This window comes from Anser brachyrhynchus (genome assembly GCF_964034855.1).
Source record: "Anser brachyrhynchus genome assembly, chromosome: 11".
NCBI classification, from domain to species: domain Eukaryota; kingdom Metazoa; phylum Chordata; class Aves; order Anseriformes; family Anatidae; genus Anser; species Anser brachyrhynchus.
Genome location: NC_137706.1, coordinates 14830384 through 14853152, shown reverse-complemented (window position 1 = coordinate 14853152; position 22769 = coordinate 14830384). Strand labels below are relative to the sequence as shown.

The 22769-nt window shown below is 41.8% G+C and overlaps 1 protein-coding gene across 1 annotated transcript in view; it reads left to right on the top strand.

The window, feature by feature from the left end:
- LOC308200775 (uncharacterized protein) overlaps positions 1–22769 on the top strand; it is a 114863-nt gene that overhangs the window by 3140 nt on the left and 88954 nt on the right. Inside the window, exon 2 of the mRNA XM_080607088.1 lies at positions 542–741. Coding sequence (XP_080463214.1) covers positions 660–741 — 82 coding nt within the window. The 5' untranslated portion in view covers positions 542–659. The remainder of the gene's footprint in view (positions 1–541; positions 742–22769) is intronic.

Below are 22769 nucleotides of genomic sequence, written 5' to 3'. Positions count from 1 at the left end.
CTTTAAGGCATAACCATGAATAACCAGCGTTAGGATGGGTACTGTGCTGGGCACAGAATTGAGAACTTAAATTGTGAAGGTCTATGTTCTGCTTAAGCCAGCAAGAGGATGTCCATTTTCAGGAGTGCTAGACTAAAATGAACTCCTCCCAACCCCAAGTCCTCCTGAAATGAGGAAAGAAATAAAGAAATTAGCTAATGCCATGATTTATCTTGTAGCATTTGGAATCTGCCCCCTTGAGCAATCAAATCCATCAGCCAAATCTCTGTGGTGAATACTAAGGCTTAAGGGTTGCTACAAATCCTGTGCTTCAGCACATGCAGAATGAACCTTCAGGCTTCCAACCCTCAATGAATAATCCCAGAAACGCCAGCTGACCTGTCAGGCCGTGCAGATAATGCTAAAATACATGATGTTAATGAAGTAGCAGAACTACCACAAATAGTAGGGATCATAAAAATAGAGTGAAAAACTGATTGCACTACAGTTGTGAAAGTGGTTGGTTCTCACTCCTGCCCTTTAATTTCTTTATTTTCAACAGAGTCTACCTCGGCTTCCATCATGAATATTAAGCAAATGAAGTCTGGAAAGCTACCTCCACTACCTGACATAACAGTGTAACAGCCCTGAAGTGGCAGCTCTGAAAAGAGAAAACCAGGATGGCCAGACAAACCTGGGAACAAGTTCGTACAGACTGGAGAGTCTGGAGGAATCGGCCCTGCAGACCAGACAAGGAGACAAGTAAGTGAAGTTTTAGGTTCTCTCTTTGGTTTGCTACATTGCACCACAAACTGTCTGCAAGTCCTCTGGGAAGATTTTCTGTGCTACAATTATCCATCTCTTCATGGCTGAAACAGGATTACTGCCTGTGAACTTGGCAAGGTTTTGAGAAACATTGAAAGGTTCTTTCAGTCGGGACTTCAAAGTATGACCTTGCAATTGCCAGAGAGCAGCTAGCACCTTCCTTCATACGCAGGGCAAGTTAACTTCCATGTCTTCCTTCACTTGCAAGTCGGGTGAATTTGCTCTGTCCAGCCACCCCCTCCTCATTCCCTTTGCAGATGCAGAAAATACACTTCATATCCCACACCAGTCCTAGGCACTTGGAATTGCATTGCGCTGAGTTTCATCTCAGAAACCTTAATTCAACCTTAATTCAGGTTTATTTCATTGTCACAGAGATATGCCAAGGCACTTAATCTCAGTTAGTCCTTAGCACAAACAAGTTTTCATGGAAAATGTTGGCTGGTAGCGCCTGCTCTGCTTGAGGCTGGTGCCCTAAAGATGACCTCTCTCTTATACACTCCTCTTATTTAAAAATGGCACCTAGCTGCTAGAAAAACACTGTTTCCCTCCCACTCCCAGAGCACCATGAACCCATGAGAATCTGTTCGAGTGTCCGGTGGTGCCAGGGCAGAGGGCACTGATCTCCTAGAGGGACACGTCTGCAATGGTACCCAGCACCACAGGAGCAATGCCCTCACAGCAGGGGCTGGCTTGGCTTTGCCAGTGCTAGCCCAGAAGGAGTCTGTCCTTCCCACACCTTGAGGTCTTCTGCTTGGTCTCAGACAAGGGTGAAGTCAGCTCCCCTCGTGACCCCCACAAAACATTGCAACCCCAGCGCTGCTTTCCCAAATTTTATCCCACTAGGTCTGCTTCCTGCTTCCTGGCTTGCAGCATCACTGATAGTTTGATGGGGGCACAGGTGGACCATGATGGAATGGTACAAGTCCAGAGTAGTAAAATGGGTAGAAAATTATCAGAAAGAAGAAAAGATTGAAATGAAGCTTCCAATGATGCAGTTTCCATGGCAACTACCCTTCTACACAGTTTTAATCCACTTTTTCAGGCAGCCATTCCAGGATGTGCAGGGAACCACACAACAGCTGCACATATCCTATTTCTAACACATCTCCTGATTAAAATAATTATTCCATATAGAGAGATTGTCCTGAATGGCAGTGGCTGAAGTTTTGGGTAGCCGTGGGGGAGGAGTATTCTCACAGTGCTAGATGCTTTCTGAAATAATGTATGTGGATGCAAATCCTAGCATTCACTGGAGGTGAAATGAAGGACACACATCCCAAAACTATTGCAATGGGATGTCTCATTGTCCCTATGGGACAAATGTCACCGTGTTGTGTGTATGGCACTCTGTCATGGATGAAATCAAACCTGGTCTTGTTAATGAGCTGCAGGTTGCTGAGACCTTACTTTATCCAAAGTAGCAGGGCCAAGAGTTAGAGCCAGAACACATGCCTTGCTGTCACACTCCATGTTCAGCCCTCACAAAGATCCAGGACAGCCCCAAAGCTACCCCTTTACTTTCAAATTGTCATCTTAGAAATGGAAATTGGGGAAGTATTTTGCAGGTGAATCATTTCTCTGTAATCCTAGTGGGACTGTGTGATGATTACAACACTTTGATTCTCTGTGGGGATTACGTGGTCTGAAATCAGAACACAGGGAATCACCTTTGTAGTCCTGAGGATGTTATTTCTCTTTGTCGTTGTTGCTATTGTTATCTCTACTCTAGCTTCTAAAGGCCCCTGCAAAGACTGGTGTTCCCTTCTGCTAAATAACATGACAGGATGAGACAGAGACTATACCCAAGAGCTTGTAACATATACCAACGTGGTAGAAAAAGAGTAGAAGGAAAGTCAGATTCTTGACAGGTACAGAACTAAAGAAGGGGTGAATTAAATGGTTTCCTTAAGGTCGCATACCGAGTTTATGGCCAGAACTGAGTGCAGATCCCTTGAGTCCCAGTCAGGCCTTTTATCACTGGCATGGCTCTTCCTTTGCTGCTCTCCCAGGCTGTCAGTCTCATTTGTCCTATAGAAATATTGAGATAGCTCTGGCAGATGCATTACCTAAAGAGGAAAATGTCTGAAATTATCCTTTCTTCACTCCAAGGAGTGCCAGGGGAAATCTACATTTCTACACAGTAACTATGTTAACCACTTAATTCCAAAGGAAGCAGATAGCAGGAAGATATTAGTGTGGGAATGAGCAAGTAAATAAAAGGATATTTCTCCCCAATAAACCTCAATTCTCTGGGAATTATTTTTGAAGTCTACAAAGTTAAATTACAAAGAAGCCTGCCAGAACAGGTAATGACTATACTTCAGGGAGAGCCAATTGTCCTAGAAAATTTTATGTGCTATGGTTACAGTGCTGGAAGCAAGAATTTAACCAATACGAAGGATCTCTGGGTTACAGCACCTCCACCAGGGACTTCGGGAGGAACTCTGGTACTACTTAGCACTTGATGTCTAAACAGATTATGAGCTCTTGACTTTTTTGGCTTGTTACCTACTCACTCATACAGGTCATTTCAGTGTTTTAAGAGGAATTGAGTGACCACTGGCCAGGAAGGGCTGAAAAATCTGACTTTAAAGCCCAGTTGAATGATGTTGAAATTTAATGTTGATAGAGGTGAAACATCTCCCTTCCTCCAAGATCACTCAGGCTGACACCCACTGTTTAGTGACGGTGGAAACCAGAACAACTGCATGTTTTCAGCAGAGTTGTTCCATGTTCATAGGGATTAGCAAGGCTGTGTGAGGAGTACCATGTTTGCATGAAATGAGCAATGAGCAAATGGGCTTGTAGGTAGGGAATGCCAGAGATAGGGTTGTGGCTACTATAGGACCATAGATTCAGGAATTTGTGGGTACATTTTTATTTAGCAGCAGCTCGGTTGTCTCTGTCAGACAGGTGTGCAGGCTGGCGTGACTCTGAGGAGTGTTATTTGCCAAGTAAAAGGCACAGAGAAGGAAATCTTATCTTGCACTTTCCAGTGTCCCCATTTCATAAATATGATACATTAATATTCATTATACCACGTGCATTATCATTTTGGAAGGAGATTACTGGGGATTCACTATTTTCTCTCCATCATATTTTCCAATTAGGATCCTCTCTTTTGCAAATAATAAGCTTTTTTGTTGCCAGAGGCTTTGCAGCAAAGTTCCAGTCAGGGCTTTGGAGCTCTGCTCAACCTCCATTTCAAAAAGAAGTGCAAATTGAAGAACAATTATATTTTTAATAACAGGTTAATCTTGCGGCACTAAATATGATTAGAGAATAGCCTGGCTAGCGTGGAAGAATACAACAGATTTTAGGAGTTGTTCCCAAAAATTGCTGGGGGTTGGGAAAGGGTGAATCTGTACAAATACACCACTGAGTTCACCGGGGTGGCTGAGGTTTCGGGGTACTTAGAGGATGGACAAGAGGATAAGAGAAGAGTGGAAAAGCAACTAAAAAGGAGTAGCTTGAGTCCTTGTTCGTACACCATGAATAAGTCTTTTGGCTCTGTTGTTCTCTCACATGGACAAAAGCATTCAGGCCTGTTCTCACTTGGTGGCAGCAAGGCAGGTGGCTGGGGATGGGTTTGGTGCACGCTGCTGACCTGTGCTGGGCAGGGGAAGAGCAGACCTTCAGCTTCTGGGAGTTATCTCAGCTTCTTCTGTACCTCGAGTCCTTTCTTTAGGCTCCTTTGTGCAGAGGCAGAGGACCAAAGCACAGCTCTTCTTCAAAGAGGAAAGAAATGAGGAATAGGTATGCAGTAGAGACACTTAGATGATTAAATGCCAGAGACCCGGACACCAGATAATGCTTGAGATAAACACTGAGATGCCACCAAAAGCCACTGTGTGGCTTTGTGTGCAGCCACTGGTCCATCACACTTCTGGAGAGTGAATTACAAGCAAAGGAAATGAGGAAAAAAATGGAAATGTTATTGAAAATGCACAGGAATGCCAGAAAACCCTTCCTCTTCCTATTCCCCCACTGCCTCTCCTCTTCTGAGTGTCTGTTCCCTGAAAGATTCTTTGCCTTTGTCAGTTGTGGTAGAAAGATGTCTCCAGGTGAGCCTGCCCTATCACTCTGGGCACAATTAGACTAGACAAGGCATCTACAAAGACAAAAGATGTCCAGGACAAGGAAAAATCACCCCTCTACACTGCTCCTTTCTCACCTCTCCACGCTGCTCTGAAGCAAGTACTCGGTGCCTACAGCCCTTCATGCCCACGCAGATCTTTCACAAAGCGAGCCATCCTCACTGATGCTAATTAGTTAGGCTCTAGATTTCTCCTTCAATTACCACAAAGTTTTAAAGGGGAAAAAAAAAGAAAAAGAAAAAAAAAAGAAGTCTAAATTTACAGTCAACCCTTTGAGAGGCTAACTATTCCCCACACACACATACGCATGCTAGTAAAACAGCCCTTTAAAGTTGTTGGTGTTGTCAGTTACAAGAGCGGCATTTAACATTTAATGGTTGTTTTTGGTCAGAGCTGTTACTTTTCATTGTTTGCTAGATTTGTTCCTTAAATTTGCTTGGCTCTGTGCCATGCAGTTCTTCTAGATTTGCTTTATATTGTGCTTGGGGTTGCAAGATCTTTTATGATTTTTTTTTTGTTTTGAAGACATTTTATGAAATGATTTTCATTTTTCTTGCCCAGTCCATTGTCTTGTCGTGTCTGATATTTATCTGGAGAGCCCAGGTGTCCCCTTACAAGCCCTCTACAAGTGCCAACATGTTCACATTCTCCTCCCAGTACAAAGTCACCAATTATCACAGTCTTGAGGATCCCTGAGAATGTTCTTGAGTTAATTGGACTGGACAAAAGACTTTGGAAAAAATGGTACCTCATCTGACAATGCTGCCTGGTAGCTCTTGTAGAGGTCTATGGGAAAAGCAGAGTAGAGATACTAAGGAGACAAAAAAAAATGAAGTGCCTTTACTTATCGTCCATAATAATGGAGAGGCTGGATTAGCTGTTAAATTAAAACAAATGCAAAACAAGAAAATCTTGCTGTGCCTCTTGACCTTTTTTTTATAAACAGACACTGACCCATTATTGGCCAGGTCTGTTTTAACCAAAATTTCAGGCAGTGAGAGGTTTTCACAGACGTCTGCCACAGACCCTCTTTGACCAGTCATCAAATCTGCATCGTCCTGGTGTCCCAGTGGTCCTTATTCCTGGTGCGTGTGATTGAAATGTGGCAAGATTTCAAAGACAGGACAGGCTGATCATGTTGTTTGGGTTCACCTCTAGCTGCAAACATGCACAAGACGCTTCCACAAAGGCTCTTTGCAGAGTACAGAGGGCACCCAAAGAGCTGACCCTGCAAACAACAAGGGGACAAACTTCACCTTCCCATATATTCAAAATTTTCCTTCCACCTAGCCATATCTTTCCTCAGCCAAACAATATTGACCTGTAGGTTTTTAAGTTCAATTTCTGCTCCTCTTACATCTTTGCTGGCATGTTTACTGTGCTCTTAATTAATTATTTGTAATTGCTTGTGTTTTTTCCCTTCTTTTTGTGCCTTTGTTTCTTGTTTCTCTCCCAGCCTTGGTAACAAGATGTTGCATCTCTCGAGGCTGGCGGGGTAAAAGCCTATTAATAAATAATTAAGTTCTGAGGCTCCAGCAGCGTGGAGTCACGTCTTGCCATCACATGGCTGGAGTCTCCATGGCGACTCACCGGTGTGAACTGAAATGCTCTCTTTGGGAGGAGGCGAGAGGAGGTTATACAGGGCAAAAATGTGTGAAGTTAAATTATACTTTAAAAAATTAAAGGCGCCGTTATGCTGGCTAGTTCTCTAAATGATCTAGAAAGATGGAAACCTCCTATTAGCCCTGCTCCACCAGCATCCCTCGCTTCTGGCTGCCACTGCCCCGTGTTTATGTTCTGCTCCAGAGCCTCCAGCACTGAGGCTTTTCCACCCTGTAGATGCCAAGCAACGTTTTCCCATTACCCAGTCCCCTCAGACCTTCCCAATCTGCAGCAATCCTGCCACCAAACTGTGCAGCCTCAGTCCCTACGATGAGAGTGACTGATTGCTAAAGAAAAGCGAGCACAAACTAATTTGTCATGTGTCACCAAATTAAGTCTTGAGGCCTGGAGTCCAGAGGCTCCTGCTTCTCTGCTCCTCTGTGTTCTTGTTTCCTACTACATTAACATGTCGCCTTTTCCCTGGAGTCATCCCGCAGCCTACGTTTGTGCAAAATTCACACCTGCTCCTCATTAGAGCCAGATTTTGAGAAGTCTTTGCTGCGCATTTCTCCTTTTCTGGCAATACTCAGAGGCAGCTTCATGTGCTGGCACACAAAGTAGCCCTTCTATTTTTCCCATCTCATAATCCACCTCTAAGTATAGCAAAGACATTTCTTGTCCATTCAAAGCTGTAGTTTTCAAATGAAAAGCAGTTAGCTCAGCAGTTCCAGCATCTGTAAAAGTATGTCCTTGTGCGGCAGCGTGATCTGAAACTCCCTTAGCCTGTTATCAGCTTTCCATCTGTGTTAGCAGCTACGTTATTCACAAGCATCCTGATTGATGTATTTCAGCCAATATAACTTTCCCAAACCCCACTTCTCCAATAATGTTTCATGGGAACACGAGAAATTTCTAGCTCCTTGTAATGCCAAGGATGTAAATCACACTAATTGTCTCCCAGATTTCAGAAACATCCTGGGCTTTCATTTCCTCTGCAAACTTCTGGAGCATTTACATTAACTTTTGGCAGGTAAATGGTAGGGGGCCCAAACCATCCGTCAAGTAAAGCCGCATTGAAAACACATCAAGTTAGGAGCTGTGGCAGGTAGGTAGGTCTCTACTCCAAGGGAACAAAGTTTTTGATATCCCAGTTCCCTTCTCCTCGCAGGAGGACACGATGTGCAGCCCAGTAACCTCACTCTTTCCACCCAGGGACATTTGCTGACTGCTCAGTGTCCACAGCCCCACTGGGAAGCAAAGTCCAGGGGGCAAGACATCCTCTCTGTGTTACACTCAGTTTTTCTTTAAGCTTGTGGTATGGGATCAGGGCAAAGGTCTGTGTGGTAAAGGGTGGCTCTGGTCTGGCAGAGCTGAAATTTGCTGCAAACAAATTTCACAAAGCGTACAGCCAGGGAATGGGTCAGTTCCTCTTTCTTATTACCAAATTTCTGGGAAAGAGTGTGAAATAGAAAGGTTTCTCTCAGCTCTTTTTATTGGCCTATTTCCCCCCTTTTCTTTTTTAGTGGAATCTAAAGAGGAGATGAAAGATGGTTTGAGTGAGGTTATCACAGGGATAAAACAATACTTCAAGGTGTTTCAGACCTGTTTTCATGGTGTTCTCTTGTAGCCACGGCAGAGGTTTTCAGAAATTGTTTCCCAGCCTTTCTCACCTCTACACTCCTCTCCTCCCAACAGACTAAGGCCAGAGCAGAAGAGGAAAGTGGATTAATTTTTTTTTTCTTCAGCAATCTGGCATGCTGTCTTTGCTTCCACACTTTTGATATTCACCAGCCCCAGCAGAAAGCAAACAAGCAATCTGAAATTCAGGGCTTGATAGGTAAAACAAAGAATAACTATGTCAATTATTTTGATTCTGAGGAGAAATGTTTGCTTTTTTTTTTTTCTAAGACTGTCTATGGTTTCTAACACTGAGTTGGGATTTAAAATAATTCGTCTGTATTTAAGTGATGTTGGCAACCTAATTTTGACTCAATAGTTCCATGACACTGAAGGAAAAAGAGAAAAAAAACTAATTGCAAAACACAAAATAAGCAGAAATGGTTTCAGTGAGGTGTTTTGATCATCCCCATGAGCTGTTTTCTTGCTGTGTTGTGCGTGACTGAAAATCAGAAAGTGAATCTGCCTATTAACAAATGGGAAGCTGACCAAACCAGTTTCATCAGACTGCAGTAGAAAAACAGAACAAGGGAGAAATAAATGTAGGAAAGTAGGTGATTAGAATTATTTCCATTCTGTCAAAGAGAGCGCATGAATGATACAGGAAAGGCTTCCTCATGAAGATTTTAAAAAAAGAAAAGAAAGAAAAAGCATAGTTTAATTTCTTAAGATGGGGAAAAGGATGAACAGATTCCCATGGGTGTGACTGAAGCGTGGTGTCATGGACTGGCAGGGAACGAATGATTTGGGGCAACCCCTGAGAAAGGATTCCACCTCTTCTCCTAACCGTAATCTGGTTTCTCTGTGCTGCTGCTCGCTTTTGGAGTAAATTGCAAACCTGCACAAGGAGTTGAATAAACAAATTACTGCCTGCGCATGTGTGTTCATTAGGGGAGAAAAAAAAAAAAAATGCTGATTACTTGGCAGCCTGGCATTTCATAATATCACAAAGGGTTTTGAGAGATGAACAGCTAACTGCAAGCCTGCCGTGGAAACCAATATCTTCACCTGTGGGAAATGCAAAGATAACAGGCAATTGTGACTAAAAATGCAATTACTACAAGAGAAAAAGATTCACTTTCCTCCATGTGCATAGAAATCATGAAAAGATATTTTCATCCTAGGCCAACAAGGCCTGAAGCTGGGTTTTATTCTGCACTTAGAACCACTAATAATTTTTCACCTCTTATGCATCTCCCAGACAAAAATATATTCTTCGCCATCTCACCTAGAAGGATCTCTACTTCTACGCAATTATTTTATCAGATGCAGGGAAGCAGGATAGAGAAAGCAAATATTTGCCTTTGATCATTTAAAATTCCTATTTTCTCTCTCTCTTTTATCCTGTCTTTCAAGATCAGATTTCTACTGCAACATGAACGTGGACAAGACAGAGCTTTTAAAAGAAAACATCCTAATTTTTAACCACAATCAAAACATAAGAGAAGCACAAGGCCACTCGGTGCAGAAGATGAGGAAGGCACATCCTGCACACTGTGGGATGGATGAAACTGGTAAACGCCTATATAAAGCTCAGCAAAATGCCTTGTCTTTCACACTCCATTTGTTGCATCCCTTCAGGCAGCTGACCTGCCAGCTGATTGCTTTACTTCGGGTCGAGAAGTTCAACCTCCTGTAACAGGACAAGTTTTCTGAGCTTCCCAACCAGAGACCAAAATATTCACATGCAGGACCCACATACCTGGGGTATGCTGGAAGGAAGGGGAGCTTCAGGGGCGATGTGCAGTGACTGCTCTGCAGGTTTTGTGGAACACTGTAGATAGATGCTCTGCACCATACAGGTTTGCAGTGTGTTAGAGGGAAATCACCCATGAACAAAGAGACATCTTCATGGCCCTAGGTCTAGGATGGAAGCTTGAGGGCTCTCTTGCATTATCTTTTTGCTGCAGATCCTCTGAATTCAATACGCTGACCTCCAAATACAATATGTTGGCCTTCTGTCTCCAAGTCAGTGCACTGTGTTGGCCTCTAGTGATTGTTCTGTGAGTGGGGTTAGCTAAGGGACACCTCCTTAAAGTTAAGTGGATAGAGCCCATGATTTGGCAGAATGAACCAGGACTTAGTCCAGCACATGCATTCTCGTCACACTGTGCATTGCTCCTACACAAGTAAGAGAGAGAGAGTGCTTCATTGGTCCTGAAAAGTATTTTCATTAAAAAGGAAAAGGCCTAAGAATCAGACTTGGTGTCTCAATCTGTCACTGACTCAAATACAGAGAATGAGACTATCAAAAAATGAGTTATTTCTTTCACCTGAGTCTTTCTGGATGTGGCTGAGTTCCTCCAGAGGTGAGGGGCATCACCTATGTGTAAGCTCAGCAAAGCCCCATGACCACACCTTTGTGAATAACAGATTACCATCATTTTACAACAGCTACAAATCTTGGCCATGCCATTACATCTAGAAGGAAAACAAATCTACTTTCTTAGCAAATATGGTACATTGATAGGCAGCTTTCTGACTTAGGAGAGGCTTGACAGTGTACAAAGCCTTTCAGCAAAGATACTGCAGTAAATCTTGCCCAGGCTGAAGTATCTGAAGAAGTGCTTATACCTCACTGATCACTCAGCCTTAGATTTGTGATAAGACAGAAATCATTGCCATCTGATACCTCTCTGTTAGCCTGTAAGATATGAATCAGAGAAGTCTGTGCTCTGTCCAGAGTTGACAAAACATATCAACACAACAGAAAACATCATTGGTCTGACACCTGTGCTGGCAGCCTCAGAAGGAAAGGGAAAGGGGGACGTAGTCCATGCTGCCCACTGGTTCCTCCAGGGCAAAGCTGAACCTTGCTGGTAAGGGGAGGAAATCCCTGCTAGTGACACCCAACTGAATAAATTACCTACCTACCTGATTATAGAAGCATCATCCCCCTCACCAGATAAATGCTTTGTAGAAAATCAGGCACACTGCTTCTGTCTTTGGTACCATCAGCCCCAGCTGGTGGGGTTATAGTGTCTCAGTGAAGAAACCCCCAGTTTCATAGTCTCAATAAAAACTACAGAACAACCTTCCCAGGATAAAATACTTATGTGTATAGTAACTTTTCACCTCACCTTTTGCACCTGAAACAGCACGTACAACTACACAAAGCAAACAGGGCCCTTTCTGGTGTGTTTTGGAATAAGCTGACATCCACACTTAAACATATTGCGCCGTACTACATTTCCTGGGGCCCCCTGATGTTGTTACTATTCTGACAGACACAGCCGCCTCCCAAATTACACTTATTCTGACCTTATACACACTGACACAGAAATGCCTTGAAGACAATGTTGTCTCTCAGAGGCGCTGCGCATTCACACATGCACATGCACACATACACACAAAATTATGTCAGCCATTTAAGTAATCTTTGCTTGGTTGTTCTTTTAAAATGCATCTTTCGTCTTTTTGTAACCAAGGGCTTTAATATTCAAATGTTCATGAGCACCAGCTTTATTAAAATTAGGGCTTGGGGAAATGTCTTCGAAAAGGAGAAATGAATATTACCCAACCATTTAAAAGATGCTAATTAATGGAGTTCTAAAGCCCAAAGAGGCCATTTGACGGAGCAGAGATTCCTCTACCAGACAGATTTGTAACTTATCGGTTCGAGTGGCAGAGGCGGAAACAGGAGACTAGCAAAATAAAATGCAAGTAGGTTAAGAGGAACAATCCTCCAGGTGTTCCGAGGACTCCAGAGTTTAGTTCTGTGCCAGCAGTTTGAGTTTTCTGCCTATGAGCTCTGTGTGTGAAGATTTTTCTTTCCCTGACACAAAGCAGAGTTTGTGTCTCTTCCCTGCTGGAACTGCCCTGTGCTAGGAAGAAGAAGCCATAGCCCACACGCTGCTCAGCCACGGTCTGTTGAGAGTTGTGGCTGCCAGCTGCTGTGGTCACAGGGGGATTTATTCTGAGATAAATCTAATCTCAAGGGTACAGGGGTATATCCATATGTATACATGTGCACAAGGAAAGAGCTTTGCGCTGAGAATAGCAAAGATACACTGGAATGGTCAGAGCTCTCCAAGCAGACTTTTTTAATGATTATTTCATCTGAATGTACAAAATCAGGGGAACCTCAGCAGCTGCCCACTGTCACACTTCCCCAGATCCTGCCTATCTCTTCTACTCTTAGCAGAGTGACTGAATTCATATCTGTATCGCTGAACGTGGTTACTAGCATCCTAAATTTTTCTGTCTCCTCTCCTGGCCTGTTCTTCTCTTTGTGCACAGGTATAACTCTGGGTCAAAACCCAGAAATATTCCTCACACTAGAGAAACAGATTCTTTTGGTGCCTATGTGCATACATACCGACTCCAGCTCTGTAGTAGAAATGACATCTCTGAAGTCTGGCAGAGATTCGTTGCCACAATTTCCATCAACTACTGACGTAGCTCTTGCCAGGTCAGTTGCTTTAAGAAAGTCAGGGTGGGCTGGTGATTTGAACCCCATCACCTTCCCTTTACCAGGTGGCAGTTTAAGTGGTCATCTGTATTTGCCCCATCACACCTGATTTCCAGACTTTGGGCTGAAGCTAGACAACTTCCCCCCTTCCCAGCACCAGATCCCAGCAGGGACAGGGAAGGGAAGCTTTGAAAGGGGCCTGGGAAGCAGGATCCTGGTTACAGCTTCCGGAAGGCAGGGTGCTGGTTGGGATGTACCTCTTGGAAACATGCCCATCATTAATCACTTCCCTGGCATCAGCTGGGTGCTGCTGGAGTCATGACAAAAGCAGAAAAAGAAAAAGGTAACCCTAAGGATGGGCAGAGAGATGGGTGGCTTTCTGGTTATACCAATAAATAAAACTTTCCTTGCTGCATCCACCACTCAGCCAATGCTCTCCTCCCCACATAACCTAACCCTCCTCAGAGAGCTCTGATCCTACCATCCTGCCTGTCTACGGTACCAGCACGAAGACTCCAGCCTCTGTGATTCATCTTGACTTTCTGGGGGAAATTAGAGCAACAACCACCAGAACAGAGCAATCGACAAATAGAGCTCAGAGGGGCTCAGCTGAGACTGTTGCTGACCTAATGAACTCATTTATGATTCATCTTATGTTTTCATGCTCTCATTTTCTCTCTTTTTCTTTTTAACTCCCAGACCAAAAGCTTCTGATTCAAAGTGAGTTCCCTACATTTTCCCAGTTGGCCTTTGAAAGCATCTTGGATGCCATTTGCTGGACAGGGAACCCCAAACAAGTAAGGGGAATGGGCCATTTAAGTCTGTAAAAATTCCTTAATGTTTATGAGGAGGATGAAATCTCGGCATTCGAATTTTGCAGCTGAGAATTCCCTCTGTAATGGACCCACGTTTCCACTGACCTCAGTCTGAGTGGAGGTTCAGCCATTTGACCTCAGCTTGGAGGTTTGAGCCTGTCCTACAGTGTGTTGTCTCCTTATGTCAGTGGTATTGAGATTGCAGACCTGACAATAGCTCAGTGCAAGCTGTTAGTATTACATTAATCTGCCTAGGGGGTGGTGTGCCTCTGCTGCCTTTCCCTGATCAGCCTTGGCTAAAAAAAACCCTTCGGCTGATGTGGTAAAAGCTTGAGACTCTTCAAGCAGGAGGATCGGGGTGTTTGGATAAAACATCGGGTCAAGGAGGCTTAATATGTTATTGCACATCAGCTGGGCGAACTTACCTGTTCATACATGTGCTCTTTGCCTGGAGCTAGTGCAAAATAATATGATGTATCTTCGCTTTGTTTCACTGTCAGCTAAGTTAAATTGCATTATTATATCTTTGTCACAAGCCAGGAACGTGCGCCCAGACTGCTACCTCAGCTCTTCTGACGTTTGGTAACTTGTTAAGCTGCTCTCGCTTGATCTTGTGTCAGAGCCTGGAGTCCTTCACAGCTGTTAGGAAGTCCTTGGAAGACCTGTTTTTGTCACCTTGGGTTGTATTCGTATTTACAAGGACTCGTGGCTGCATATAGCACAGACCCACAGGGGATGTCACAGATTGAATGCTTTTTATTGATCAGGAAAACCAGTGTACACATCCCAAGAGACCAGCACTTTCGATTCACACCCTTCCCAGTTCTTTTACAATAATAATTATCATCATTAATTATTATTAATAATAGTAGTAGTAATAATTAATATTAATAATAATAATCTGGAAAGGGATTTTAAAGAAGAAAATGGTTCTGTCAAATCTCTGATATCTGCAAAGCTATAAATAGAGAGATACTTTTTTCAGTTCATAGAACTTCATTGTCTTCAGAGAGATATTGGGACGAACAGCATGAAAAAAATGATGTTTGTTTCTCTTGTAAAATATAGATTGACCCTCCTAAATGAAGACAGTTGGCAGGAAAGATATGATCTGAGACAGAAAAACAACAAAAAATCAGAGCTAATGTAAATTTGTCTTTTTAACATATGTCTTGACTTCAGCAGCCTGCCATAAAGAAAATGAAATGCAAACTGGAAACACAGGCTTGTTCTGATAAATGCAGGGGGAAGAATAAAACTAACAAATATATTTGTTTCCCTACTAATCCCTCTTCATTATAGGACATAGCTGTTTTGCCTAATGGTCACAAATGAATCCAATATGAACTCAAACAAGGGGAGGTTTCTTTTCTGTTTGTAGATTAAATCATTTGTAAAAATATTTCAAGTGCAGTCAGCATCAACAAAGTCAAATAAAACCTCTGTCTCACAAAAGCAAAAATTTACCATAGCGAATATCTTTCTATGACAACTGGTAAGAGGTAATTTTTCCCTGGAGCCAACTTCCATTGGATCAGTGATGCACCAGTCTATAGCAGAGAGAGTTTGCATTAGGATCTGTGTACCAGTACGCATAATGAATCACACCCTACATTGATTTAGTAAACCAATAGGTTTTATTAACTCAACAATGAGATTAAAATGGATTAAAACAGGAGAGGGGCTCTATCATTGTACTAGTAATTTACCCTTGATTCTACAGCAAGTGCAATTCACTTTGTTTTTAATACCTGATTAGAGTCTCTCTTAGTATTGCTGTAATGTTTTCTCCGGGGGGGGAGTGTACTGGATGCAGGCAAATCCTATACCAACATGTAACTACAGAGAAAGCAAGTTAAAAATAAATAAATAAAAACAACTTTAATCAGAACTGGGACTTTGCACTGTTATCCCAGACAAAGAAGTCAATAATTTTTCATGGCAGGGACTTCTGAAGCTTCCTGTGCTAAAACACGTAGAAAAGACCCCCAGGACTACAAGAAAAACATCAGTGGGTTATGTCTACGCCGCCCTGCTCGCTCTGATAGCCAGCACCTGCAGCGCTGCGTAGGAAGCTCCAGCAGAGCCACAGCACTGAGCAGCAGCACAGAGCCCAGCACAGGCTGCAAGATCTGCCTGAGAATAAAGTAAATTAGGTCATGCCAAGCTGCACTGCTACCGAGACCCATGCTGGCAATTGTAAAACTGGGGCTACTTCACTACGTTATGGCTAGTTGAGAGTTGTGCCCGTCCCAGTAGTTCCAGCACATTCAGGATGCTACCCTGCCCTTCCTGCAGGACTTCTCTGGGAGTCTTTCAGGGCAAGCCAGTGGTTTTCAACCCAGTGACCCAGAGATGCTTGGGGATCTGTGGATTATTCTGAAAGGATCTGCAATGGGCAGCTACACATTTTGCAAAACTAAAAGCTATTGGAAATAAGCTCAGAATTTTTGGAGGGGGTTTATGCTTGAAAAGCAAATAGGATTTAATGGCCAGCAAATTGAAAAAGCTTGAAAAACACTTGCATACAACCTGCCCTAGAGTCTAGAGACAGACTTGGAGATAATTCTACTTTGCCTGGCTGAACAACCTACCCAAATACCCCCATGGACTCAAAATGGACCTTCACAGAAATTCCTGTTACTGCCCAGTTGGGCCTGAGCCCTGCCCAGTGAAGGCCAGTTTTATAGGGGCTGGGCTATAGGATATAGAAGCTGAGAAAATGGGGCTGGAGAAGACAATACAAAAGAATCTGCTCCTCCTCCCGAGCCAGGAAAATTAACATAATAAGCATTTTATTGCTTTAATGTGTTTTTGTATAAATTGTGTGCAATTGAGTTATGCCACACATGTGCAATAAAATTAAGCAAATATTCAATGTCTCTTCACAGATAAAGCTAAAAGAAATCTAAGTCTCCCTTCCTGAGTTAATCCACCATGAACAACTCGATCAATAACTATCCTTCTAAGCAGACATCCACCCACCTCACTCCTTCCCACCTCCTCCTGTTTTCTGGGAGAAGTTTGATTTAAATTGCCAATAACCATACTCACGAACACTGTAATTATGACAATCATTATTATTGCTATTTGTTATTAGATCAGTGAAGGAAATGCTTTTTCTGTCTATAGGAATTTATAAGATTTTGAAATATTTTTACCCATTGTGTATTCATCAGTGTTTGTGAACCAATAATCTGAAAAATGTACAGATCAGATCAATGCACAATTCATATAGATAACTTCAAAATATTTCATTTAGATGGTGGTGAGCTTTCTGAAATAAAAACATAATTAACTTATTTATTGAAAATGAGGAAACAGGATGTTTTGGCCACTTAAAAAAAATGTTTCTTCAGAAAGGGAATATTCATTTAAACTGAGCTCCTCTATAAACAGTTTGTATTGTCCTACTGACATTCAACAACACGAGAACTTTTAATCCAAATATTGTCAGCTTGCCATTTACAATTAAAAGTTTATATATCACACATGGAGCTGCATAAATAGTTATTGCTTGCATTCTCAAAGGAAAAAGAATGGACTTAAAGGAGTTAGGCACAATCAGGGATACAGAGCCCTAAACTTCTTAGGTATTTCTCATACCATCTCAGCCCTCCGGTCACACAGAAATGACATCTAATTCTGCAGCCCTAAGAGAACATTCCATAGCTCTCAGAATTTTATTCCAGGATATAAATACATTTGTATATAATTACCAAATCATCACCAAACCATTATCCATCCTTTTAACATTTCAAATAGTCTCTGAAGGTGTTTGTTTGGAATGAATCTGGTCTTATTACCTTTAACCCAGTTTTCTGAGTTTTAGCCAAATGTTGTTAATCTCGGATATTTAAAATCCAACCTCTGAAGCATGGGCAGCTGATACAGACTTGACTTGTCACGGAGTTCAATCTGTGAACTTGGCAATTGCATGAGCAAGTGACTCATGCCCCAGTTCGTGTTTGTCTCTTAGCTCAGACACATTCATCTTGAGCAGAGCTGTGAAAATAATTGTTTTTCGGGGGTTGGTGACGCTTCTGATTGTATAAGAATACTGTAAATCACATTCAAAACCTGATGCCAGCTACCTTTACCATCCTACTTTTAAAAGGTTGCATCTAAAGAGGTTTTCTGCTCATTTCTGGCATCTTGAACTTCTCTGACCCTTTGTCTTTGCCTCTTCGCCCTAAAACCTTGGGGCATGTAAGGCCTTTACGCCATTAACTGTCATTCCTCTGTGAATGCCCTGGCTGTGTTACCTTTGCTTGGTCTAGCTCCAGACGGATGCTTTTGTCTGTGTAAAGTGGTGATGCTGAGGCTCAGCAGGTCAGTGCTGTGAGCCTCAGCAACATGGGAGGAGAGCTGAAGGAGAACCTGCACTTCCATAACCATGCACAGAGGTCTTTTGTGATGTCTGCACCAACAGCTCCAAAAGTGGCAGCAAAATGTCCATTGTCTTCAAAGAGAATGGATGAGCCCTGGAGATTTAAGGATGCTTCAGGCAAATTGTGTAAATTCCTGCCTTTGTAAAAAGGGGGTCAGCCACTGAAGTCCACCAGGGAAAGACGGTAGTAATCAGCTAATACATTCTGCTGGAGGCACTGCATTCAGTCCCTGTGACGTTGCTGGTGCATAACAGAGCAGCACTGGGTGCATCAAGCTCCTTGTGACCGTGTTAGAAATCAAGTATCGCATGGGACAGACACCCTCTTGCCTGACAAAAGAAAAAAGGAGTCGGGCTGAAAATAGTATAATCCAAGGAAAAGCTATGTAACTTAGAGGAAGATAAAAAGAAGCTCATAAAATGTGGTTCCCAAGGAAATGATGTAAGCTGAGAAAATAAATATGATGTGAAAATCCAGCCTGACCATTTGCTTAACCCAGTACCCTGCTTCCATGTTAACATGGGTGTTTGACACAGCACTCTGTGGGAACATCCGCCTCAGGTGAAGAACTGCAATCAGAGTATTTCCAATGTACCATCTATTTCTCCTTAAGCTATCCGAATTGTCCTCTGTTGAATAAAAAATGATAATCATATGAAAAGGTCTTTAACCCTGCTGCAAGCGATAGAAGGAAACAGGAATATTCTGAACATACCCACAAAGTTTGTTGGAACAGGCTGGGGAAAATCGGTCCAATAAATGTCTAGTTCAGAGCTAGGTGCTCCAGATGGCATCAATATATCATAAAGTGTCAAAGAGAGCCTTTCTGAATGCAAATTACTATTCACATTTTACCTAATTTATGCAAATTAGCTCATTCAGTCTTCCACCTAATCCTCTCTGGAGTTACTCCAAGGTTTGAAATGAAAGATATTCTTCTTGCAAAATATATATAATCCATATTAATTGCTTCTGATGGAGATGAGTGGGATGGACAGCTATTTCAGCAGTTAATACTTTAATCGCTTCACCTCAGCAGCAGCCCTGCTTCAGGTGAGCAGATTTTGGCTGTCTGTCCCCATTGCTAAAGCAAACCACAAACGACTGCGTGCCGGGATGCTCCTGGTGATGAGGGCTGTCAGGCAGGCAGACTTGAGGAAGGAACCGATAGGCATTGAGCAGCGTTGAGGAGAGAGCTGGCATGTGGGCAGCTCCAATAGGCAGCAGCCCAAACGGTCTTGGATATCCAAACTGGGAAGAGGACTGCAGGAGAGGGATGAGGTGCAGGGATGGAGCGGCATGGAACTGCTGTGCGCCAACACCTCCTCCCCACTCCGTCCCGAAACAGGAGAACAGATTTTGTAGGAGAATGAATTGAAAAAGCAGAAGATGATGGAGCTAGGAAGTCTCTCAGAATTATTCACTTACAAAGAAGCAATTAAAATATGCCTGGTCGTGTTGACTTCAGCCTGTCCTTGGTTTGATGTTTGTGTGTAATCTTGCATAGCTACTCTTTAGCCACACAGTGGTACTTATGGATTTCTTATCCCTATCCTTTGTGTCTGGGTGGCTGTGATCAGATTCAGTTTTAAAATACAAATGCTTTAATTTTGAAATCAATGAATTAGAGATTTAATATATTGATATTTCATAGCATATCTCTGTAGAGAGAAGAGATTAATCTGAGAGCAGTAAAATGTAGTATGCCACTTTGTTGTACTTGACAGACCTCAGAATAGCTCGCTCATAGGTTGGGTATTGTCAGTCTGTTGAAGATCCCCTAAATTTCAAGTGGGTGTTACTTGGGCAGCAGAGAGGGAAGAGAAGGGGGGATCCAGATGCAAATTACTATAGACTCTGCAAGTTCAGGGTCAATTGAGTGCACATGGCAACCCATTGCAGCTGTACCAAAAAAACACCAAAATCTGTGCAGCTGGAGCATATCGTAGGTGCAACAGATGCAAACTGGGACTGGTTTAGCACTCCACTGGTATCACCCAAGCCTTGGCCCAGCAATGGACCAGCAAAAAATTATACAAACCCATTGTGCTATCTGTTTCCCAGGTCAAAGCAAGGGCATTGGCTGGTGCTTTTGCTTTTCAGCAGATTTTTTTTTCCTATAGCTCTGTCAGTAATAGGTCTTCTTTTGCCAGTCTGGAAAACTTGTCTCTGAAACATTTTGACTTGATAATTCAAATACTATTTTTATTTTTTTTTTTGAGATAAGTATGTCTGCAGGGAAACTCTGAAGCAATTGAACTGATTAGTGAATTTCAATATACTTTTTTTTTCTTCTCTGTAGGGAAGACTATTTTTTATTATTATTATTATTATTATTATTATTATTATTATTATTATTATTAGACAACCTCTAGGGACAGGTATATCACTGCATCCTGTATAGCCATATTTACATAACTTAACTGATGTCACCTGCTACTTTTTAGAGGGATCCATAAGGTTATAGAGTGGAAGAAGGTGGGAAGAACATGCTTTGCCCTCCAACTATGCATAATGCTTTTTTTTTTTAAGTGCTACTAGAACCGAGTACGTTACAGTAATTTCCAGTTTATATCACCTGAAATGGAGCTTTGATCAAAACAGGTTGATCACTTTGATGTAAAATAGCTATAAATTCTAAATTGTGCACAAAACCTCAGAAAGTCAACTTTGTTTATTCAGATCCCCTCTTCTGCAAGGCGATTATATGCAGGTGTCCAGGGACAAACCTCACACTTTTCAGCACAAGCTGTCACTCTTTTGTCTCCTCAGCAGAAGCCTACAGGAGCTGAACATACCATTCGTGATCTGTGCTTGGTCAGTCACAGCAAACCCCACACTTAAACTGCTTAGAGGGAACTGAATTAGCTTTAAGGTAACTTAAGCCCAGTAAGGAAGATGCTCAAGTGGATCTTCATCAATTTTTACCTGATTTACTTGAATCAACTCAACTTCTGTCCACCACCAGCCCACACTTCCTTAAAGGCTGTGGACACTTGCACAAAACAGGTCCTAGCATCTCCCATTTCCAGGGTTTATGACTCTGTCCATTAAATCACATATGCTTGGGCTTAATTTTAAGTACATGAATACCTCATTAACATCAGGGAGACTATGTTAAGTAAAGAATATGTTTAAAGTGCTTTTGGATTGGGGCTGTAGCTACTGTAGTCATTGTTGCTAGGTAAAAATATAAGGCAGGCAAAGTGTTTCAGCAAGAGGATAGTACAATCTTGAGAATTACTCAACAACAGCAAACTGTGAGAGCTGGAAAATGATTGACTGATTATTTTTCCAATTCATGGGAACCCATGGGAGCATCTAAATCAACTTCTACTGAATGCTGCAGGGTGACTTCAGACCAGTGATTAGAGCTGAGTGAAATGTTTTGATTCTGAATAAATTAATTCAAAAGTACTGTTTTGGCTAAATGGAAATCTTTTCCTGACCTATTTTGATTTCCTCTAACTTTTTTTATTTCCTAAGAAAAATCCCAAATGAAATATCTTAAGCTTTCTGGATGTTTTCAGTGTAATGTGTATTTCCTTTTTTTTTTTTTTTTTTGGTGGGAAAAAGTCCTACTTAACTGAAAACAAAAATATCCAAACAGAAGAACAGGTGTTTTCATTTTTAGCAATATCCCACCAGGAAAAAATGATCATATTTTTTGTGTTTTTTAATTGAAAGATTTGTGGTTTGGTTTTTTTTTTCCTCTGGGGAAAAAACAATGTCTCTTTTTTTAAAATGATACTTTTTTTTGTTAAAATGTGGCAAGTTTTCATCACGAAAAAAGAAATTGAGTTAAATGAAGGACAAACTCCCTCTGTTCTGCTTCTACATGAAATGACTTTTTTATTCCCAGCAAGCTCTGACAGTTACGTAAAGCCATTGAACTGGGAACTCTCACCTTCAAAGAACTGCAAAGAGACAACAATTTGCAAATGAAGGGTTTGTTCCTGTCCCAGATTGAATAGTAGTTTTTTTCATTGATTCAAACAGTTTTAAGATCAATTTTTTTTTTTTTCTCAAAATCACAGGATATCCAATTCCTGTTATCAGGGCATGATTATGCTTTATGCTACAAAGAAATAGGAAAGTAACCTATATGCTGTCATCACCACATGAGTGTCTTAGGAAATCCTTGCAGTTCAAGCACTATCTATTTCCCCACAAAGTCAATGAAGCGAATAATGGCCCCATCCCATGTTTTAAGATGGACTGTAGGAATATTCCCCATATAGGCATTGTCCTCAGATTCAGGTAAGAAGTTGCTGCTCATGGTGGAGCCCTTATTTTCTGCAAACAGGGCTGATTCTCACCCACAGTGGCTTCTGCTTAACTCCAAGCATCCCAGCACTATTCAGTCAACCAGATTTGTATCTTGTTGCCTGTAATTGGATCATACTGATTTTTAATGAGCTTAATTGATTATGATTGTCTTGAGGGCTGCAGTGATATCTTTGTCAGAGGCATGATTGTGTTGTAGAGTCTGAGGGCGCATAAGGGGTTAATGAAATGCTATGCAAGTTAATGGGGAACTGGAAAAAAATAAAAAAATAATTAAAAAAAAAAAGGAAGACCCAGAATGAACACCTATAGAAGAAGATAATGATGAATAAAGGCAAACAATTTATCTGACTTGAAAGAGTTATAAAGGACAACAATTGTTTTAAATAGAAAGCTGTTGAATTATAATTGGAAGTAATTGAAACTCGCCAAAATATTGAATAAAACATTAGATATTTTAGATGGCGTTATCTTCACAATTATCTTTGGAAATAATTACAGTGAAGCCCATGAACTGTTGTGAGAGGAAGAGAGTCACCCAGGGCCCGTTGTCTTCAGCAATCACTACATAGAGTGTTTAATGGGGAGGCATTTATAAATAACTGGCAGCAGTTGTTTCTGATCTGGCATTTCATGAGTGAATACCCATCCTACTAAGGGTAAGAAGAGAGGTAAGCAAGGA